This window comes from Parambassis ranga, chromosome 8, assembly GCF_900634625.1.
Source record: "Parambassis ranga chromosome 8, fParRan2.1, whole genome shotgun sequence".
Lineage (NCBI taxonomy): Eukaryota > Metazoa > Chordata > Actinopteri > Ambassidae > Parambassis > Parambassis ranga.
In genome coordinates this window covers 10,725,932-10,742,458 of record NC_041029.1, presented here as the reverse complement: position 1 = coordinate 10,742,458, position 16,527 = coordinate 10,725,932, and the positions used below count along the sequence as shown (strand labels likewise).

Sequence of the window (16,527 nt, the reverse complement as noted above, 5' to 3'; positions counted from 1 at the left end):
CTGTCCTCTTTATTTTTGATTTACTCGTGACAGCCCTGGTGTTTCTCCACGCCACGGTGAGGGGGCTATCACTGGTCACAGCATCACGTAAATCTAGTGATGTCAGTGGCTAAGCTGTCCGATCCCCATGTACATTCAACCCCCTTCACACGCCACGCATCACTCCCTTCTTGTTTATCTCTCCTTGCCCTCTCTCTCTCAGTATAAATCTCTCATTCACAAATAGAGGCCAAAAGAGGCTCAGCTGATGTGATGAGATTATTTTTTTCTGATTACAAATCAACCTCAGCTTAAATAGGTAGAAAAACACGACCCCCCCCCCTCCTCCACCTCTCTTGTTTCTCTCCTCCCCTCTTCATTTGGACTCCTCCCTCTCCTTGTGGCCCCTCCCCTCCCACCCTCTTCTCTCCACTCACAGCCAGATCTAAGGACATGCCTCATTCACTCCTACAGCACAGGTTTTAAGGGAGTGCAAAAAAAGAGGGGAAAGAGCAGTAGGAATATTATCTGAAAAGGAGACAGGAAGGAGGTGAAAAAAAGATTATTTTTTTGTGTTTTTTTCTAGTAGAAGGGAGAAGGAGTCAGGGTGTGAGGGAGTGTAGCAGGACAGAGAAGACACTTCAGGAGTGGGACTACCCAGCAGTGGGAGGTTCTTCCAGAGAGGTTATAGAGATTTTCGGCAGCTTCCTTTCCTCTCCGCTGGGAGTCTGACCTCCCTCCCCCCCTCTGTCTAGGATCCAGAACCATGGAACCCTCCGTGTCGACCGAGGTCGAAGGGGAGCCCAAGGAGAGGAAGAAGATCCAATTTGCTGTGCCGGCCTCTGCGCCCACCAACCTGGACCCTCGGCAAGTGGAGATGGTGAGCAGGCGGTGGACTGTGTGAATCACTCCTACGTGTACTTTCAGCTTGTTTTTGTGTTGCCTGACCCTGACGGTCCATTTTCTCCAGCTCTAATCTGCATCACCTGCCCTTCTACCTGCTTTCGTTCACTCTGAACAGGTTTCTGGATTTGATGTCTCTGTCTGTCACATTGTTGAGAAATTATGATGACATTTCCCTCTCTCTGCTTCCTCATGAGATTAGCTCTCTGCTGTCTCATCCTGACCTTTCTAACACTGTGACATGACAGAAAACTCATCTTTTAAAGCCAGTCAGCTCTTTTATAACTGCAACAACCAACCCTTGACATTTTGTTATGTGTTAATAATTACTTCCCTTTGTCTTTAGGTAATTGCCACTCTGATCTGTAACTTGAGCCTTTTATTAGTAAAATCCTTTGGTTCTGCTTATGTATCTTATGACTGACTCAGCATACCGTTTCTTTATATGAAAGGTTTATGCTCATTTTTGACAGAACAAGTCTGGTCTTTCTTTGCTGGTGACTCTTATTTTAGATCAGGGATAAGTGGGACAAAGTAGAAACCATTTGGTGTTGCGGAAGATCGAGGCCAGCGGCTCAGTTCTCCAGAGATTGATGATGAGATGGGGCGGGAGAGCAAAAGAGAGACACACACTAAATGAAGGATGCCAGACCTGACCTCTGGGTTTACCTGTCGGGGGTCAGCTCCCTCAGGGGCTGTCCTTGTTTCTCAACGAGGCTTCTCACGATATTCTTACCTTAATTGGTCCAAATTCTAAATTATTTTGGTCACAAATCACCTTGCTAAAACGGAGATGTTCTACAACTGCCACTTATGTTTGCACACAAACACCTCTCCTCCTCCTCCTCCTGCTTGTTTTCTGTAGCTCTCATGCCCCGTCATCACACGCTTATTCTTATCATCTCTTCCAAGAAACCACAGGATGTCAATCTACCATATGTGAGCTGTGAGTTTTTTTTGATGAAAGATTTTCTCATTTCCCTCTGCATTGAGGCGGACGTTATTACTCAATCACCGTATGGTCAAGCAGTGATCGTCTATTTTTAGGCTCATTGGTTGGCTTTGCTCCAGCAGCCCAGCCAATGCCCTTTACTTTTTGATAGGTAGTGTGTACAGAAGCTTCTGCACAAACTATCTAAATATATATATATATATATATTTATATAACCACATAGCTACAAGACTGTGCATGTAGAGAGGAATGAATGCTGATTGTTACAACAAAGCAACAAATGCGAGCTGGAAACAGAAGAAGCATTCAGGAGAGGATGTGTTTATGTGTGTTTAAAAGCAGATAGCATCTACTCAGGGCGGATGGGATCCTCCAGGGACGTGTGGGTGGGCAGGGGTAACAGTTAACGACTCTCATTTCACTCCCCTCCCTCAGTGATTGCTGTCGCCGACAAGTCCGTGATTGCTAATGACTATACCATACTTTGGAACTTGTTACACAACCGTCAACTCCTTTCTGTTTTTATCCAGTGGCATTTAAACACCAAAAACCACTATCGACTGAACTGTCATGGCTGTTGTTGCTATGGAGACGGGCTGCGCAACTATGTCGCCCCGCAGTTGGCATGCAAAAGGTCAACTTTAATGGACACTTTTGCTTGTGTTGAAAGGTTATTTACATAGGTGCTGCTGTGTGTTTGGAGATGCGTGAACACACTTTGATGGTGTTGATATGAGAGACGCTTCCATACCTCCCACTCGGTGAGATATTTCACACTGTGGGAGAAAAACAGACTCAGAGGTGTAAGATAATCTCACCTGTTTGTAAATTTTTACAAGGCTGCAAGATTTGCCTTTGTTTGCAAGCAGATTGTCTTTAATTTTGCCAAATTATTTAACCCCATCACTTGCTTTCTGTAGTCAGTCACTTCATTCACATTTGGACACTTTATCCCAGCACCATCCCTGGTGTCTTTAATGCTTATGGCTATACAACATCTTCTTATTCTGTTTGGCTTGCAGTGCTGTCAATCCATCTAGATGGTGACTTGATGTGAGATAAGACACATATTTCTATGGCTGACATCTGGTTAAATGAATAGCACTACAAGCCTCTGGAAAAACATGAATAATTAGATTTTATGGTGAGCCGCCCTTTTGAGGTCACTATTCCCTAATAATCTTCGGGATCAACGTTGTTGCCAGCAACGACAAAGGAAGCACATGGCTGTGTTTACCATCCCTGACGCCACTCCACATGCTCCAATCCGTTGCGAGTGATGTAGGGTAATGTCCATAATGGATGGAGATTAGGGTCATGGTGCAGGGACACTGCACCCCTGCATCCCCCGTGGACTCAACTCTTGTTAGCTCATGATAGGAAAAAGATAATGCTGAAATCGAAGGACAGGGAAGGGCATTGCAATCACTCTCATCTGAAGGGGTTATGGAGGACATAAATTCTGTTTCCCTTCCCCACCCACTCCCTACCACATCCCTCATCCTCCACCACAACTGCCCCTTCTAGCTGTCCTCTTCTTTCTCCCCCTCCCCAATCCAGTCTCTGGGTTAAACATCAAACAGTGACCTTTGATTCAGCAAGTGTTTGTGGGTAAACATTAGCGGTCTGGTGGAATGTCAACATGCACTCCCAGAAAGAACATCATGTTGGATAGCACAAAGCATGCTGGGACTGGACACGATGGTGCAGTGATCTTTCCTTGTGCGTGGACTGTCAGGAATGTCACTGTTAGTGGGCTGACTCAGTTTGTCCCATGACGTGTTTATGTAAATGATTTTGTTGTTGATATTTGTAGTGGCAGAGACATTATTAAACATTGCCATGCTGAAACCGCACATTTTAATTATAGTTTGGACACAATCAATGGGACTCTGTCCTCTGTGGGTTACGTATGTGTTTGTTCCTCCATGTTTTTGACAGTCCAGGCGTTTTGATTAGTTAATGACTTTGGAGCGACGTGTTCATGGCTTGTATCTGCCTTCACAAAGTTCCCTTTCATTTGTTTTTTTCCATGGTGTGTCAGCGGTGCAGCTGAAAAGCCTTGTTCAATCATTTTTGCTTTTACATATCATGCTATGTTCATGACGATGTCAACCACGCAATCTGTCATCTCCTGTGTGCACATGGATGTGTAATGTGTAAACAGCTCAAAAAAAAGAACATAAATATTGAGCATGGGAGAAGTGATTTGTCACCTGATTACAGTGTGCACGGTGTTGAAATTATGTCATAATGTCTGCTCTACTTTAAGCGTCTAGGCCTTTCCACATCGGGATCTAACTTTGTGGGCTGTTGGTGTTATTTTCCCCGTCGTGTGCAGCAAATGTCTAGAGACGGAGGAGAGGATTAGATAGAAGGCTGCAGCGGGGACAGAAATGGGGGGAAAATGGAGGATCAGAGCTGAATGTGTAACAGACTTGTCACAAAATGTCATCAGTATGTTCACTGTAGCGCTCTCCCTGATTTCCTTTTCAGGGTCAGCTCCTCATAGCTGGAGTCCCCCACACTGCTTAGTGCTCTCGCTGATGTGGGAAAACTGAGAGGAGCGCTGAAGCGTGCCTCAGAACAAATGGGATTGGTCTCAATCCCTGTTTCATCAACACAGGGAAGACATAGCACGATGTTATTGTGCGATGAGTGTAATCGATGAGCGTAATCTCTGATTTTGAGCGCTGTGGAGTGTTGCAGTGTTTATCTACTTTAATGGACCTGCACAAGGGCACGCCGGGTCATCTTCAATGTGTTAAGAAAGGAAATGGCCCAAAACCTGCTGAGGGTGCAGCATTTGCAACAATTAGATGTGCTTCCAACAAATCTTTGCCCTAAGTGATTTTAGAATGTCACAGTTAGAAGCTGCTTTGCAACTATCAACAGTAACCTTTTTGTCATGTTTCACCAGTGGGTGCGTATGACGTTGCCGATGAGTAACTATAGCTACCCTGTCCTCTGCTCGTGTCTGCCTGTTGACCTCTGGAACTGGTCTTCGCTAGCTACACACTGACACACCGCAGAATCTGAGTGAAAGAACAAGAAATGCAGAATTATCTCAGCTTGCTGTTTGACATTCCATCGTCTCCATGAAATCTAGTGATTGGCACCCCTCCTCTGTCATGCACTGCAGCCTGGCAGGTGGCTTCCTGTCACTCATCAGGCTTTTCTTCCAACAGTCTCTTGAACAACAGGCCAAACAGCTATCAGCGGCTAATTACATAAATGCTGTGGGTGACTGTGAGACAGAGGAGAAGGAGTGGGGTCGGGTGGGGTGAGGGGTTGTCTGGGTATGATATCATCCTGCCAGTGGGTGCAGCGTAATTATATTTCCTATTTGGGGGTCATCGGAGAGCCCCTCCAGATGCTATCTGCAGCCCATCTGTTTATTCAGTTAGCCAGCAGTGGGCCCAAAGGTCTCTGTGAAAGTGTTGAATGTTGAGAAGCAGTCTGGGTGACTTATGGGAATTTACTGATAGCATGTATATGAATAGGAATGAGCACAAAGTGCATATCTGACAGACCTGCAGTCAGTGTGTCCTTGACCCTCTTTGAAACTGTGAGCGCTGCTAAGTGAGGCCTTGTTGAGGCTCACTGCCAGCGCTGCCTGTAAGCAATGAATGGATATGGCCTGAATGTGTCTGATAGAGCTGTTTGTCACATGATAGATTTAATTATTGCTCTTTTGTTGTTTACTTGTCATGCTTATGAAAACAGTTTTTCAGAAAGGGGCAGGGTGGCGTGGTATTATAGGGTTAATCCAGACAACAGTGTGACCGATTCTTGAACCTAGAGAAGAAAAAAAAGTCTAATTCCAACATGAATATGCACAAACAAAACAGCACACAGGCAGAGATGAGGGTGTCAATTAACTGTGCTTTTTATGAAATCAGACCCCCCCCCCCCCCACAACCAGTTTTAAATGGAAATGTTACACAGGCACCAGTATGTGTAACTGTGATATTTTAACCTATAAAAACAGAGGGTGTTGTGCTGTGATACACATGTTTGTGTTAACATTGTAATAATATCTGTTCAAGTGACACTGGTCCCTCTCCTCTCATGCTGATCTGAGGGATGCTAAGAGAGGCAAACTGCCCTTTTTAACCTGCAATATATGCATCTGACATATCACGATAAAATAGAATATTGTTCCACTGTTTGTAGCTTGGAAATTCAGGAAAAATCATTCACCTCATAGTGAGAGGGCTCATTTTTCACCTTACTGTATTATTGAACTCCTTGCTAGATTGCACTTAGAGCGCAGCGTGGGGTTCTGCCACTACATTTCAAAAGGCTCACCTGGGGGGAATGTCGTGATTTTGTTTAATTGAGTTGCTCTTCAGGGTTCAATCCAGCTAAAGATCACAAACTCAGAGAGGGAATAAAATGACAGCAGAGCACCTGCAACACAGAGCTGAGGTAAAGATCAAAATAAATGGAAGCAGCGGCTGTATCAGGTTGCTTTTATTGCCATCGGTTGAGTTTAATCCTACATTTATTTGTGTTTTTTTTTAATTAGATATATTATTTGCATGAAGTTCCAGGCTGACAATAATACACTGTGTTCGCTTCAGTCTGCAATACATACACCAGTGCTTATTCCTGAGTGATGGGTTGGCCTGCTTGCGGGCAGATGCCATACCAGCAAATCAATATTGCACAAATCCATATCTATCCATCTGGAGTTGGGTTACAGCTCTGACATCAGAGAGTGCCGGAGTTTCATATGGATGTGAGTGATGCTCTCACCTCTCTGACAGAGAGTTGACACATGCTGCTTGATAGGATGACCTGCTTTAATAGAGTGCTATTGGACACAAGGGACGATAGCTAACAGGGATAGGTGTGTTTCGCTCTGTGCCCTTCGAGATTCCCTGACTCTTAGCACCACTGCAGAATTTCCGAGTTTCCTTTCCGTCTCATCACACAGACACCCCCAGAGTCCCACACTCCGCCCTGCCCCACCCTCCAAGATCTAGTTTATGCTGTCCTACTGCAGCTGCTTTTTATAGGCCTGGCCACGAGAGTGCCGGCTTAGAGGATGGTCTCTTGGGAGCAGACCCATATCAGCCAATCTGCACCCAGGCTGCTACTTTTTTATTATTATTATTACAACCCACGCTTCTTTGTGAAACCCAGTGAGGTGGTGACTGGCTCTCGGGGATGCCTGCAGGCGTGCACCTGTGGAGCCTCTGAAAGGCCACAGCAGCCGCCCGCTCAGAGCCCCTCGGTGCAAGTCCACTGCAGCCCGACTGATCATGGTGCAAAAACAAACGCTGCCAGAGGTGGAAAGGGTTTGGGAGATTGGGGGCAGCAGGTTTTAGTGAAGAACAGGAGGGAGGGGATGGAGGGAGGGAGGGGATGGAGGGAGGGATAAAGCGTAGCTGGAGTAATCTCACACGCTGTGCCGCACTGTTGCCTTAAATGAGGAAGTTGCATACAATATTATGTAACTGCAAGAGTGGGGTGGTTTTAAGGCTGGAAAATTACTAGAATCACTATGCATGTGTGTGTGTGTCTGTGTGTACGTCATCTGGCATCACCGGTTTCACACAAAAACACTAGCACTGCCACCATCACTTTGTGTACATAAGAGAGAGAGAGAGGCACCTGCATGAAGAATCCATTTATCAACCTCATTGTTTTGATGTTCAGTGTACATTACAAACTGTTACAGTGGAGTGCCGTCACTTCCTGCTTTAGGACGTCACGTCTTGACATTTCACGACACCGCCATGATGATTATGCTGACGACCAGATTAGGATGACACAAACACACACACACACAGCATGTAAGCAGGTAAATAGATCATCAGATTATGCTTCTCACTGACCTCAATTATCCCTCCCAGTCAATTTCCATTTATCTCAATGCACCTCTGTGTAAATAAAAGGTTTTCACTCTTTCGTTAAGAATCCTTCTCAGTGATCATCTTTTAATGGTACCTTATTCTAAGAGAACTGTTTCATTTTTCTGCTTTTGTTTCATGGTTTTTACTCCACAGATGGAAAAACAGTAAATAAATGTATCAGTTCCAGAACATTGCTTTGGAAAAGTATGCTGCTGAGAAGATATTTGTCCAAAAAAGGGAAAACCTTAGTCAGACTAATGTAGCTGAGATTTAAAAAAAAGAGGTGTATCAGCTGAAGACTTTTATAGGGTGTTCATCCACTGTTTTGTAGTTTTAAAATTAGTCACTGAAACCCAAACATTCAGTTTTTTTAACTATTTAAAGTGCAGAAAATAGTCACAATTGACCACCTAACTTTGACATTTTGCTTTAAAAACAAGATGAACTTTATATTGGCACTGGAATCTCTTTAATATAACCTACAAATCAGTCCAATAGTCTGTGTGCAGAGGGACAATCCAGAGGTTTCCCCAGTTTAATGGCTTTAAATCCGCAGGACTTGTGGCGTGGGCTTGGTCAAGGCAGCATCTGGTGTCTGCTTTGTCTTGCGTGCCTGTGTTAACCACCTCAGGCTGCCCTGCGAGGCTGGTAGCAGGTGTCACACAGGCAGAGGCCGCGGGGTCTTTAGCATTGTGAAGCCCCAGGCCTCCACACCTTGCCAGGGGAGAGTGACGGGGGGGAGTCAGAAGGGGGGGGGGGTTGGACAGAAGCAGCCTATGTGGATGTTCACTGAACAGAGAGAGGGATCAGATGAGAAAAGGAAAAGGATGATAATGTGATTTTAGTCATGACGCACACTGAGGAGCGGATAATGTCACTGTCAAGGAATGAAAAAGGAAGTAAACAGGATAGAGGAAGGAGATGGAAATGAAAGAGAGACAGATAAAGGGAGACGACCATGGGAGATGTGAAAGCTGGAAGCTGCATGATGAGATTAAAATGTGTGCCTGGTGTCATAAATAAGGGTGAAATCCATGCTTGATTACTCTGTGTTGTCGAATCTGACAGAGGCAGATTTCTACCACACGGCTCAGCAAGCCTCTGCTTTGGCAACACGCGCCTCACTGTGATGACGCACACCTCGCTTAACAAGACGGAAGGGAAACCAACACAAGCCATTTTGTGCAAAATAGAGCCTGGATACTTAACTCTCTTCCTATGATGTTATGTGGTGCAGTAAACAGCAGCGCACAGGTTCATGTCATGGCCAAGGTTGGCTTGCTCTACAGAGGACGCTTTTCAATACTTTGTTTGTTTGACCTGCCAAATCTACTTAACTGCACTGCTTGTATTTTCAGTGTACCTTATTTTAGTCCAACATTTTTCCAAAAGGTAGTTTTACAGATGTCAGCTGTTGTTACGGTAAGGCAATGAGTTCTGCATGTGTTTTTTCTTTATGAATGCCTCACACATATTCTACAGTAAACCATCAGAAACATACACCTCAAGTAACATGCATGCATTTTATCAATTTCAATTAACTTCAATGTGACCAAATTTTGCTGTGAAAGCAAAATAAAGACCAAATATAGAGTATACATCCAGTCTCTTTTGTCCTGCAGTACATGGTCACATGGGCCAGACGCGCCCCTGCTAGATTCAGACCTTCTTGTTGTGAGACAACAGTGATAACTACTGCATCACTGCGCCGCCCACTCCAGGCATCCCTGGCAACATTTTCTATCATTTCCCAGGACAGATAAGATATAAGCACAATAATTGTGTCATCATGGTGCAAAAAAGGCTTCTTCAAACTTGTCCTTTATTTTCCTGGAAAGGGTGCATCAGGTGGATACTCCATGGTCCAACGTATTCCAGTACCAGGAACAATGTATTCATTTCACAATAATAATACTGCAGACTGAATATCATTTGCACGTTGCTAGGCAACATGAGTAGTACATCACAATATACAGGAAGTCTTCCACAGACTTTTCAACAACCATTGGTGATTGGGGGCCGGAAAGAAATTGTTACTAGTTCATAACTATTGGTTAGATTCCTTTAGTGCATCAGTTTTCAGCATGCAGGGTGGTGCTTTAAGTTGAAGCATCACCCAGCATTGACACTAAATCATCCTGCTGTGTCATAAAATATGACCATGTGTCCTTTATAGCTAAGACCAACCACTCTACCAAGGTTGCCTGTGACCTTATTACCAAAGCTCATGACCAAAGGTGAGGGATAGATACATTGCTTCATGGCTCAGAGCTGTCTTCCTGACAACACCTCCCAGTACTCAGACTTAAAGGCACTGACTCCCGTCCTGGCTTCACCCTTGGCTGCTAGGCCATGTCTTTAAGCAAACAGGATCACATAATCCACACAAAGCAGAGAAACAAACCTCAAGTCCCCAAACTGGATAACTCCTTAATCTCTAAACACTCTAATTGCATCCAAATACACAGATTCTGCCACATGTAACACGCTGTGTGTTGTGTTAGCGAGCTGTAAACACTACGGCTTCCTTTTTACGTGTACAGTGTTCCTTATACAACTCAATCTTACAGGCAGGCCCTGATACCATGTGGGCACAGCTGGGTATTTGTTCCCTAGGACAGAGAGCTTGCTGTGCACAGAGGTGTAGTGCAGGCCTGCAGTCTGTCTGGCAGTGGTTCTGCTCTGGGCCTCCAGGGAGCAGTGTGTGGGGTTGGAGATGGAGATTAGAAAGTGGATGGGAGTGTCTGGGTTTGTTGCTGTGGTCCATTTACTCCCTTTTCCATAGAGTCTCTGTTTGTGAGGATGTATATTAGCAAACATGGTGCACGTAGACATGCGGAGGTCATTTATTTCAAGTAAGCCAAAAACCTTTCATGGTGGATAAGCTCCTGTTCTACACTATAGGGGCCTCTGTGTGCTGTCTGTAATATCAGAAAGTTTCAGATGTAATCTCTGCTCCACTGACTGTGGCTTGTTTGCTTTGACCCGACCAGTATTGAGCGCTGTTACTTGCTGTTGGCTGTCGACCCATCGGAAGCAGCACTAATGAAGTCAGCGAGGGCCCGGCGTGCCCTTCACCACCCTGAACTGTCAACAATTTCCATTTGATTGATATGGCTTTGTGCTGCTGAGCATTATTAATAATACAGTGTTAGCCACTTTAATTATTCACATATTTATGGGTGCCCTTTATGTTTGTGTTTGTTTACAGATCCGACGCAGGAGGCCCACACCTGCCACGCTGTTTAGGGTAGCCGACCAGACATCTCCTGAAGATGATCAGTCCACCCATCAGGTAAAGGTGAAGTCACACTAATTTTATTTACTAGGTGTCTGTGTCTCCTCCTTCCTCCTCAATTTCTGAAGTGCGTTCTCATTATTATCCCTTTAATTTAATAGCTATTTGACCCGAAATAGTTTTTTTTTTGTTTTACCATTGTTGACCCCACAATGATGTCACAAGCTCCTGTTGTGTAACAGCCATGGTTCAAACTAGTTGAAAGAGTATAGCTCTTGAAATCTTCACAAAATACTGTATAAAGATTAAAGATCCTGAAGACTAATATGGAAGCTTGACAAAACATTCACATGGAAAAATACTGACATTTCAGAACAGCCAAACGTGTCCACTTGAACATACTATCGCAGTAATAGAAAGAAACACCCAAGATATTTTCCCCTTTGCTCTTCTTTCAATGATGCACAAAGAACTGATTTGTAGGCTCCTGGAACATCTCCATAGATTCTCCCTGATGCTGTCATTAGTTACCTATTGTGTAACCGTATTTAAAATATAGTACTGTAGGGGTGGGAACAAAGGGGCATTTGTCACTGGTAAATCTCTTTAGCCATGAAGTGCCCCTATGGTCCAGTGTTAAAGATTGTGTGTTCGCTTTTCAAAAGTTTTCCATCTGTGACTGTCCCAGCCATAGATCACTCTGGAAAATACAGTAAGCATAGCTATAGAGGAAACATCCATGACATCACCCTTAGGGTTCTGGATCGACTCACTTTTGGAGCCAGCCCCCAGTGGCTGCAGAGGGAATTGCAGTTTTCGACACATCTCTCAGGCTCAGAGTCACATTTAACAGGCACTATTTACACACAGGCACCGTCATATTGGCCTCTTATTGTGTGTTATTCATGATGATGGGCTGTGTTGCCACTTTAAGGGTAAACTTTACACTTGTCTCTTTGTGTTCACAGTGGGTTGTTGGAGAGAATGGAGTCCTCAAACCAAAACGTGTTAACCCAAACGTGTACCAGCCTCCATCACTCAAAGGTGAGTCCAGGCTGCGTTCATTCTACAGGTGGTGGTTGTGTGTGTTGTGATTCATCCTTGTGTTTAAGTCCTTTTTTTGTTTTACCTTGCTTCGCTGCAGTCAATTTCCTTGTTTCCTTGATGCATCGCAGACAAAAAAAAAACAAAGAAAAGAAATGCATGTGCAGATGGGTAGGTGTGCAGGAAAAAGCTTCTTGATATCTTCTTTTCTCTGTGCATGCGCTTCATGATATGTATAGTCATGTTTCTGCTTTTATTATTTACTCTACAGCGGTGTGTGACAGAGAGAGTAAGGGAGAAAGAGGGAGATTAGAGAGTGACAGCTGTGAGACACAGAGTGTGAGTCTAGGAAAGTCTGGATCATCCAGGATTACAGTCAGTTGTGTATACAGCTGTGGTATACACACACACACACACACACACACACAAATGATCACACATATAGGCTTGATTGAAATACTTAAGTAAAGGCAGAAAATGTATTATGATGCACACGGCCGTTAAAGAAAAAATAGCAGAGTTTCATTTGCTAGAGATCTCTGGTTGTCGAGCGATGATATAATGAACCAGGAAGCCGCGTTCCTGTATCAGAAATCTGCCCTTTATCAGCTCAGATGCAGAGAGAGAGAGAGAGAGAGAGAGAAGAGAGCTACCTCAGTGTCATTTCTGGTTGTGTAACCTACCTTAAGCAAAAAAAAGTGACCTGCTCTTTGTATCTGAGGGTGTGAAAGAATGAAAGAGAAGACAAGGTGACCTAGACAAACTAAGATAGAGGTGGAGGGGGGGGGGCTGAGATAAAAATCACAAAAGATAGGAGAGGGAGTGAGTCAGTGTTGCCAAGAGAGCGCGCTGAGGAGGGCAGGTACAAACAAACAGATGGGAAAACAGGGTGAGAGAAAGGAGGGACAACCAGGGCGGAAGCTTTACTATAAAAATCAGTGTGTGCCACCGTCTTGTAGCTGTCTGTCTGTCGGTGCATGTGTTTAACTGGCTTCCTGCCTTTCTGCCTGGCATGTATTAAAAATAAAAACCCTGTGAGGCTTCATAAAAACTGACAGTGTTGAAGCGTGGTAAAACCAAAACAACATATCCCTCTATCCCTGTGTCTGTGTCCATGTGTTTGTGTGCCCCATCTCCCTGTGTGTGTGTGTGTGTGTGTGCTGTGTTTACCTGTGTGTGTAGCTGTACAGAAGATGGCTGAGGCGCATATGCAGCACCTAGGTGTCTACCCTCCTTTGGAAGACCCTTGTGAAGGGGAGGAGGATGAGGACCACTGTGAGGGAGAGGAGGGAGAGGAGGCATCTCCCACCAAAGCTGATGGTGAGAGGGAGGCTATCTGACAAGCATCTGGGAATAAGGACAACACAGTTTTTTTGTATTCTTTAAGGGAAAATGCACCATGATAGTTTGCTAGTGATGGAAATCTAAGTCTTTTATCAGGAATCAGCAGAATGAAAATCAGTGTAGGTGATGTATTTTTCCCCCCTTCCTGTTTGTGTGTATGGCCGAGATTCCACCTTTTCTTGTGCACAGTTATCCCTGTATATTCATCACATTTTATGTACATGTCAAGAGTAATTTTTATCTTATGAATGAAGTTTCAAAGATTAAAAACTATAACATTAGACAAAGCATTAAAAAGAATTTTGTCTTTTTTTTCTCCCAAAATTCAAATTTTCTGTCTGACATCCATAAAGAATATTGACACCCACCTCTCAGAATCCATAAATACATTTTGCAGATTGCAGATTATTTATATCACCAAGTATAGTTATAGTTATATTAGCTTAGTTATTGTTTTATAAGGTATATATTGGGCAAATTAAGATGACTAAAAGAGTAAAGCAATCAAGAGCAGAAAGAGCTGCAGGTGCCGTAACACAAATTATAAACTACCTGTTTGTTCCTGGCTGAATGGTGCTGCTGTTCCTTGTGGATGAACACAGGTGCAGCTTTGTGTTGAGTGACAGACTCAGTGTTATATTATGTTTCTGTCTCTTTACCCAAATCTGTCAGAAAGTGCAGCTAAGTTAAGATTGTTTGATTTAAAACCTCCCATGAAACAAAAGGAAACTTTCTGTCTTTAACTATACAGTGTAAATATATCCATGTTTATATGCACTGTGTGTTATGTTGGGCTTAGTTTTATGATGGCAAATTATAGATTTATAATCTCCATTATGTGACATTTCATTCAGAATTATTGCTCTGTTGGCCCAGATGACAGCCTCTCTCAGTAAATCCCTTTGTGGCAGCCTGCTGAATCACGAAGCAGCCAAACAGCATGTTAAAATATACCGATTGATAACAGCAGCGTAACTCAGACAGAAACTAAAATCACGCACACCATACCTAGTGACTGTATTTCACTGCTTTTTTTGACTTTGTTGTCTCCTCAGATCACCAAGAGACAACGACTACTGAACAGTCAGACAAGCTTTCCAGCGTGAGAGAGACGGCCAAGCAGATCCAAACAGCTCAGGAGGAAGAGGAGGAAGACGAGGAGGAGGAAGATGAGGAGGGGGTCAAAAAAGAGGCAAAAACAGAGGAGAACAGTCGAGGGTGTAACTGAGAGAGTGATAAAGAAAAATCGTTTAGGGGGAAGATGTGAGGAGAGAGATGATGTTTCGTCAAATGGTTACAATCTGAAGAACTCCAAACACATGAAGAAATGAGTGGTTGTGTGTGGATCTCTGAGTGTGTGGAGTCTGTGATGGGATGTTGGTCAACCGAGTGATAATTTCATGAAATCAAATATGTGAGTGAGCGACGATTTCTGTTCTACTTCACCTCTAAATGGTCCAGTGGGATTAAAAGAGAGGACAGAGGGGGAGTTTGTGTGTTAGTCAGCCCTTATGAGCAGGTGAGGAATGATCAACTGACAGAGCAGACTGCAGACGCCACTTGGCCCTTTTGTTTATAATGAAAGTAGAAGGGCTGAGGTCAAGCTGACCAAAAACCCTGCCAGAACAGACCTCCCTCTATCTTAATGCTTCTGCACACAGCTAACTGTTCCTCTATGAAGGGGGTTAGAATGGCCACAATAAACATACACATACCAACATTATATTTTAACAAACACTGTCTCTGACCTTTATAAAAGCACTTGAAAGTCTTTTATTATGTGTGTTTCACTTTTATTTTGAGGCCTCCATTGTTGTTTTAATTTGCTGCATCTTTAGCCCTTTGTGTGCACTGCCATCTTGTGGTAAGAAGTAGGAATGACACATTTAAATTGCAACTCAACTCAACTTAAAGTTCTAATCCATAATAAATTTGATTAAGTTTGGATATTATTGATATTTTTTCAGCTATAGACCTTTAAATTATTCACATGCTGTAATTACTACTTTATAGAATCATTTATGCTGTTAAACTATTTAATATGTTGTAATTTCATTGATAGAAGCTTCAGTGTTTACGTTACACACTCATAATAAACTTACTTTATGTTCCCAAATTGGAATTTTTATGGATTTTAACTTTAAGAATGAAAGGTAGAAACGTTCTCAGCGTTATTTAAATTAAATCAATAATAAAGCCTGAAGAGTAAAAACACAAACTTCTAAAAAAGTCTACAAGATGAATGTTGGCTTCACTTTATAACCCATGTATAACGTCATATTTAGCACCAGTATGTGTATTTTTTATTTGAAATCCATGTGTTCCAATCAGACATTAACACAGACTTCATGATTTGAGTGTGTTTGAAATTATTCTTTAATGGGAAAAGCTACCTCCAATTTTTCAAGTACGCCTCCACATCTGAGCTTCACCTGACAAACCGGTAACAAAAAAACCTAAATTTCAAATCTCCTCATGTCTGAATGCTCACAGATTGCATTTTGTATATTAACTTTTATAATGCCATCTTTTTAATTGTTCCCTCATGATTTGTATGTCATGGATCTGTTGTGAGAGCTATTTTTCTAAACAAAGTGTACAAAGAATTGAGCTCTGTCCTGCTTTTACTGCCTCTTTATCCAAATACACAAACAGGCCTGCATGTAGCAGCACCGTGACCCTATACAACCATGGCACTGCCGTTACTGTGTGACTGACATTTGAGCTAAATGGTTATTGTGCAACGTTTCTGTGCTATTTTTTTTCCACACACAGTCAGCAACAACAATGAGAGATGTGACTCTCTGATTTAATTTGCAATTTAACTGAAGAAAAACATGATTAGAAATTTTCCAGTTGTGCCACAGGATGAATAAATCTGGCTTTTTGCATCATGTGAGCTGCAGTTTGTATATAAATCTTTGGTAAAACTTTGTTAACCTCTGACCTGCACGCAATGTGGGACAACTGGACAAGACGCTGTCCTCCGTCCTTTCCTTGCTTTCTGTCCATGTTACCTCGTCTCCCAGGTCAGAAGAAACAGGCATCAAAAGACAAGTATGAACTTTTATGCTTATTCTGTCTTTATTTTTCTTTTATTTTCCATTCTCTTGTTTCTCAATGTGATGTGGTTGTTTTAAAGTGAGCAACTATATGATATCAAAATAAACAGTTTTTCTCTCTCTACAGTGTGTGTGTGCGTA

At 43.1% G+C, this 16,527-nt stretch overlaps 1 protein-coding gene across 4 annotated transcripts; it reads left to right on the top strand.

Moving 5' to 3' along the window:
• The first annotated feature begins 412 nt into the window (after positions 1-412).
• Positions 413-15,934, top strand: ppp1r1b (protein phosphatase 1, regulatory (inhibitor) subunit 1B). 4 transcript variants are annotated; one of them, XM_028412857.1, is made up of 6 exons: positions 413-663; positions 735-859; positions 10,910-10,999; positions 11,905-11,980; positions 13,163-13,300; positions 14,380-15,934. In XM_028412857.1, the coding sequence occupies exons 2-6, from the start codon at positions 746-748 to the stop codon at positions 14,550-14,552; spliced, it is 591 nt and encodes a 196-aa protein (XP_028268658.1). In that variant the 5' UTR covers positions 413-663; positions 735-745; the 3' UTR covers positions 14,553-15,934. The 4 variants fall into 4 exon arrangements, with proteins under 4 accessions (XP_028268658.1, XP_028268659.1, XP_028268662.1 ...); XM_028412858.1 differs by having other exon boundaries at positions 413-859; positions 10,910-10,993; XM_028412861.1 differs by lacking the exon at positions 13,163-13,300 and having other exon boundaries at positions 413-859; positions 10,910-10,993.
• The last annotated feature ends 593 nt before the right edge of the window (positions 15,935-16,527 follow it).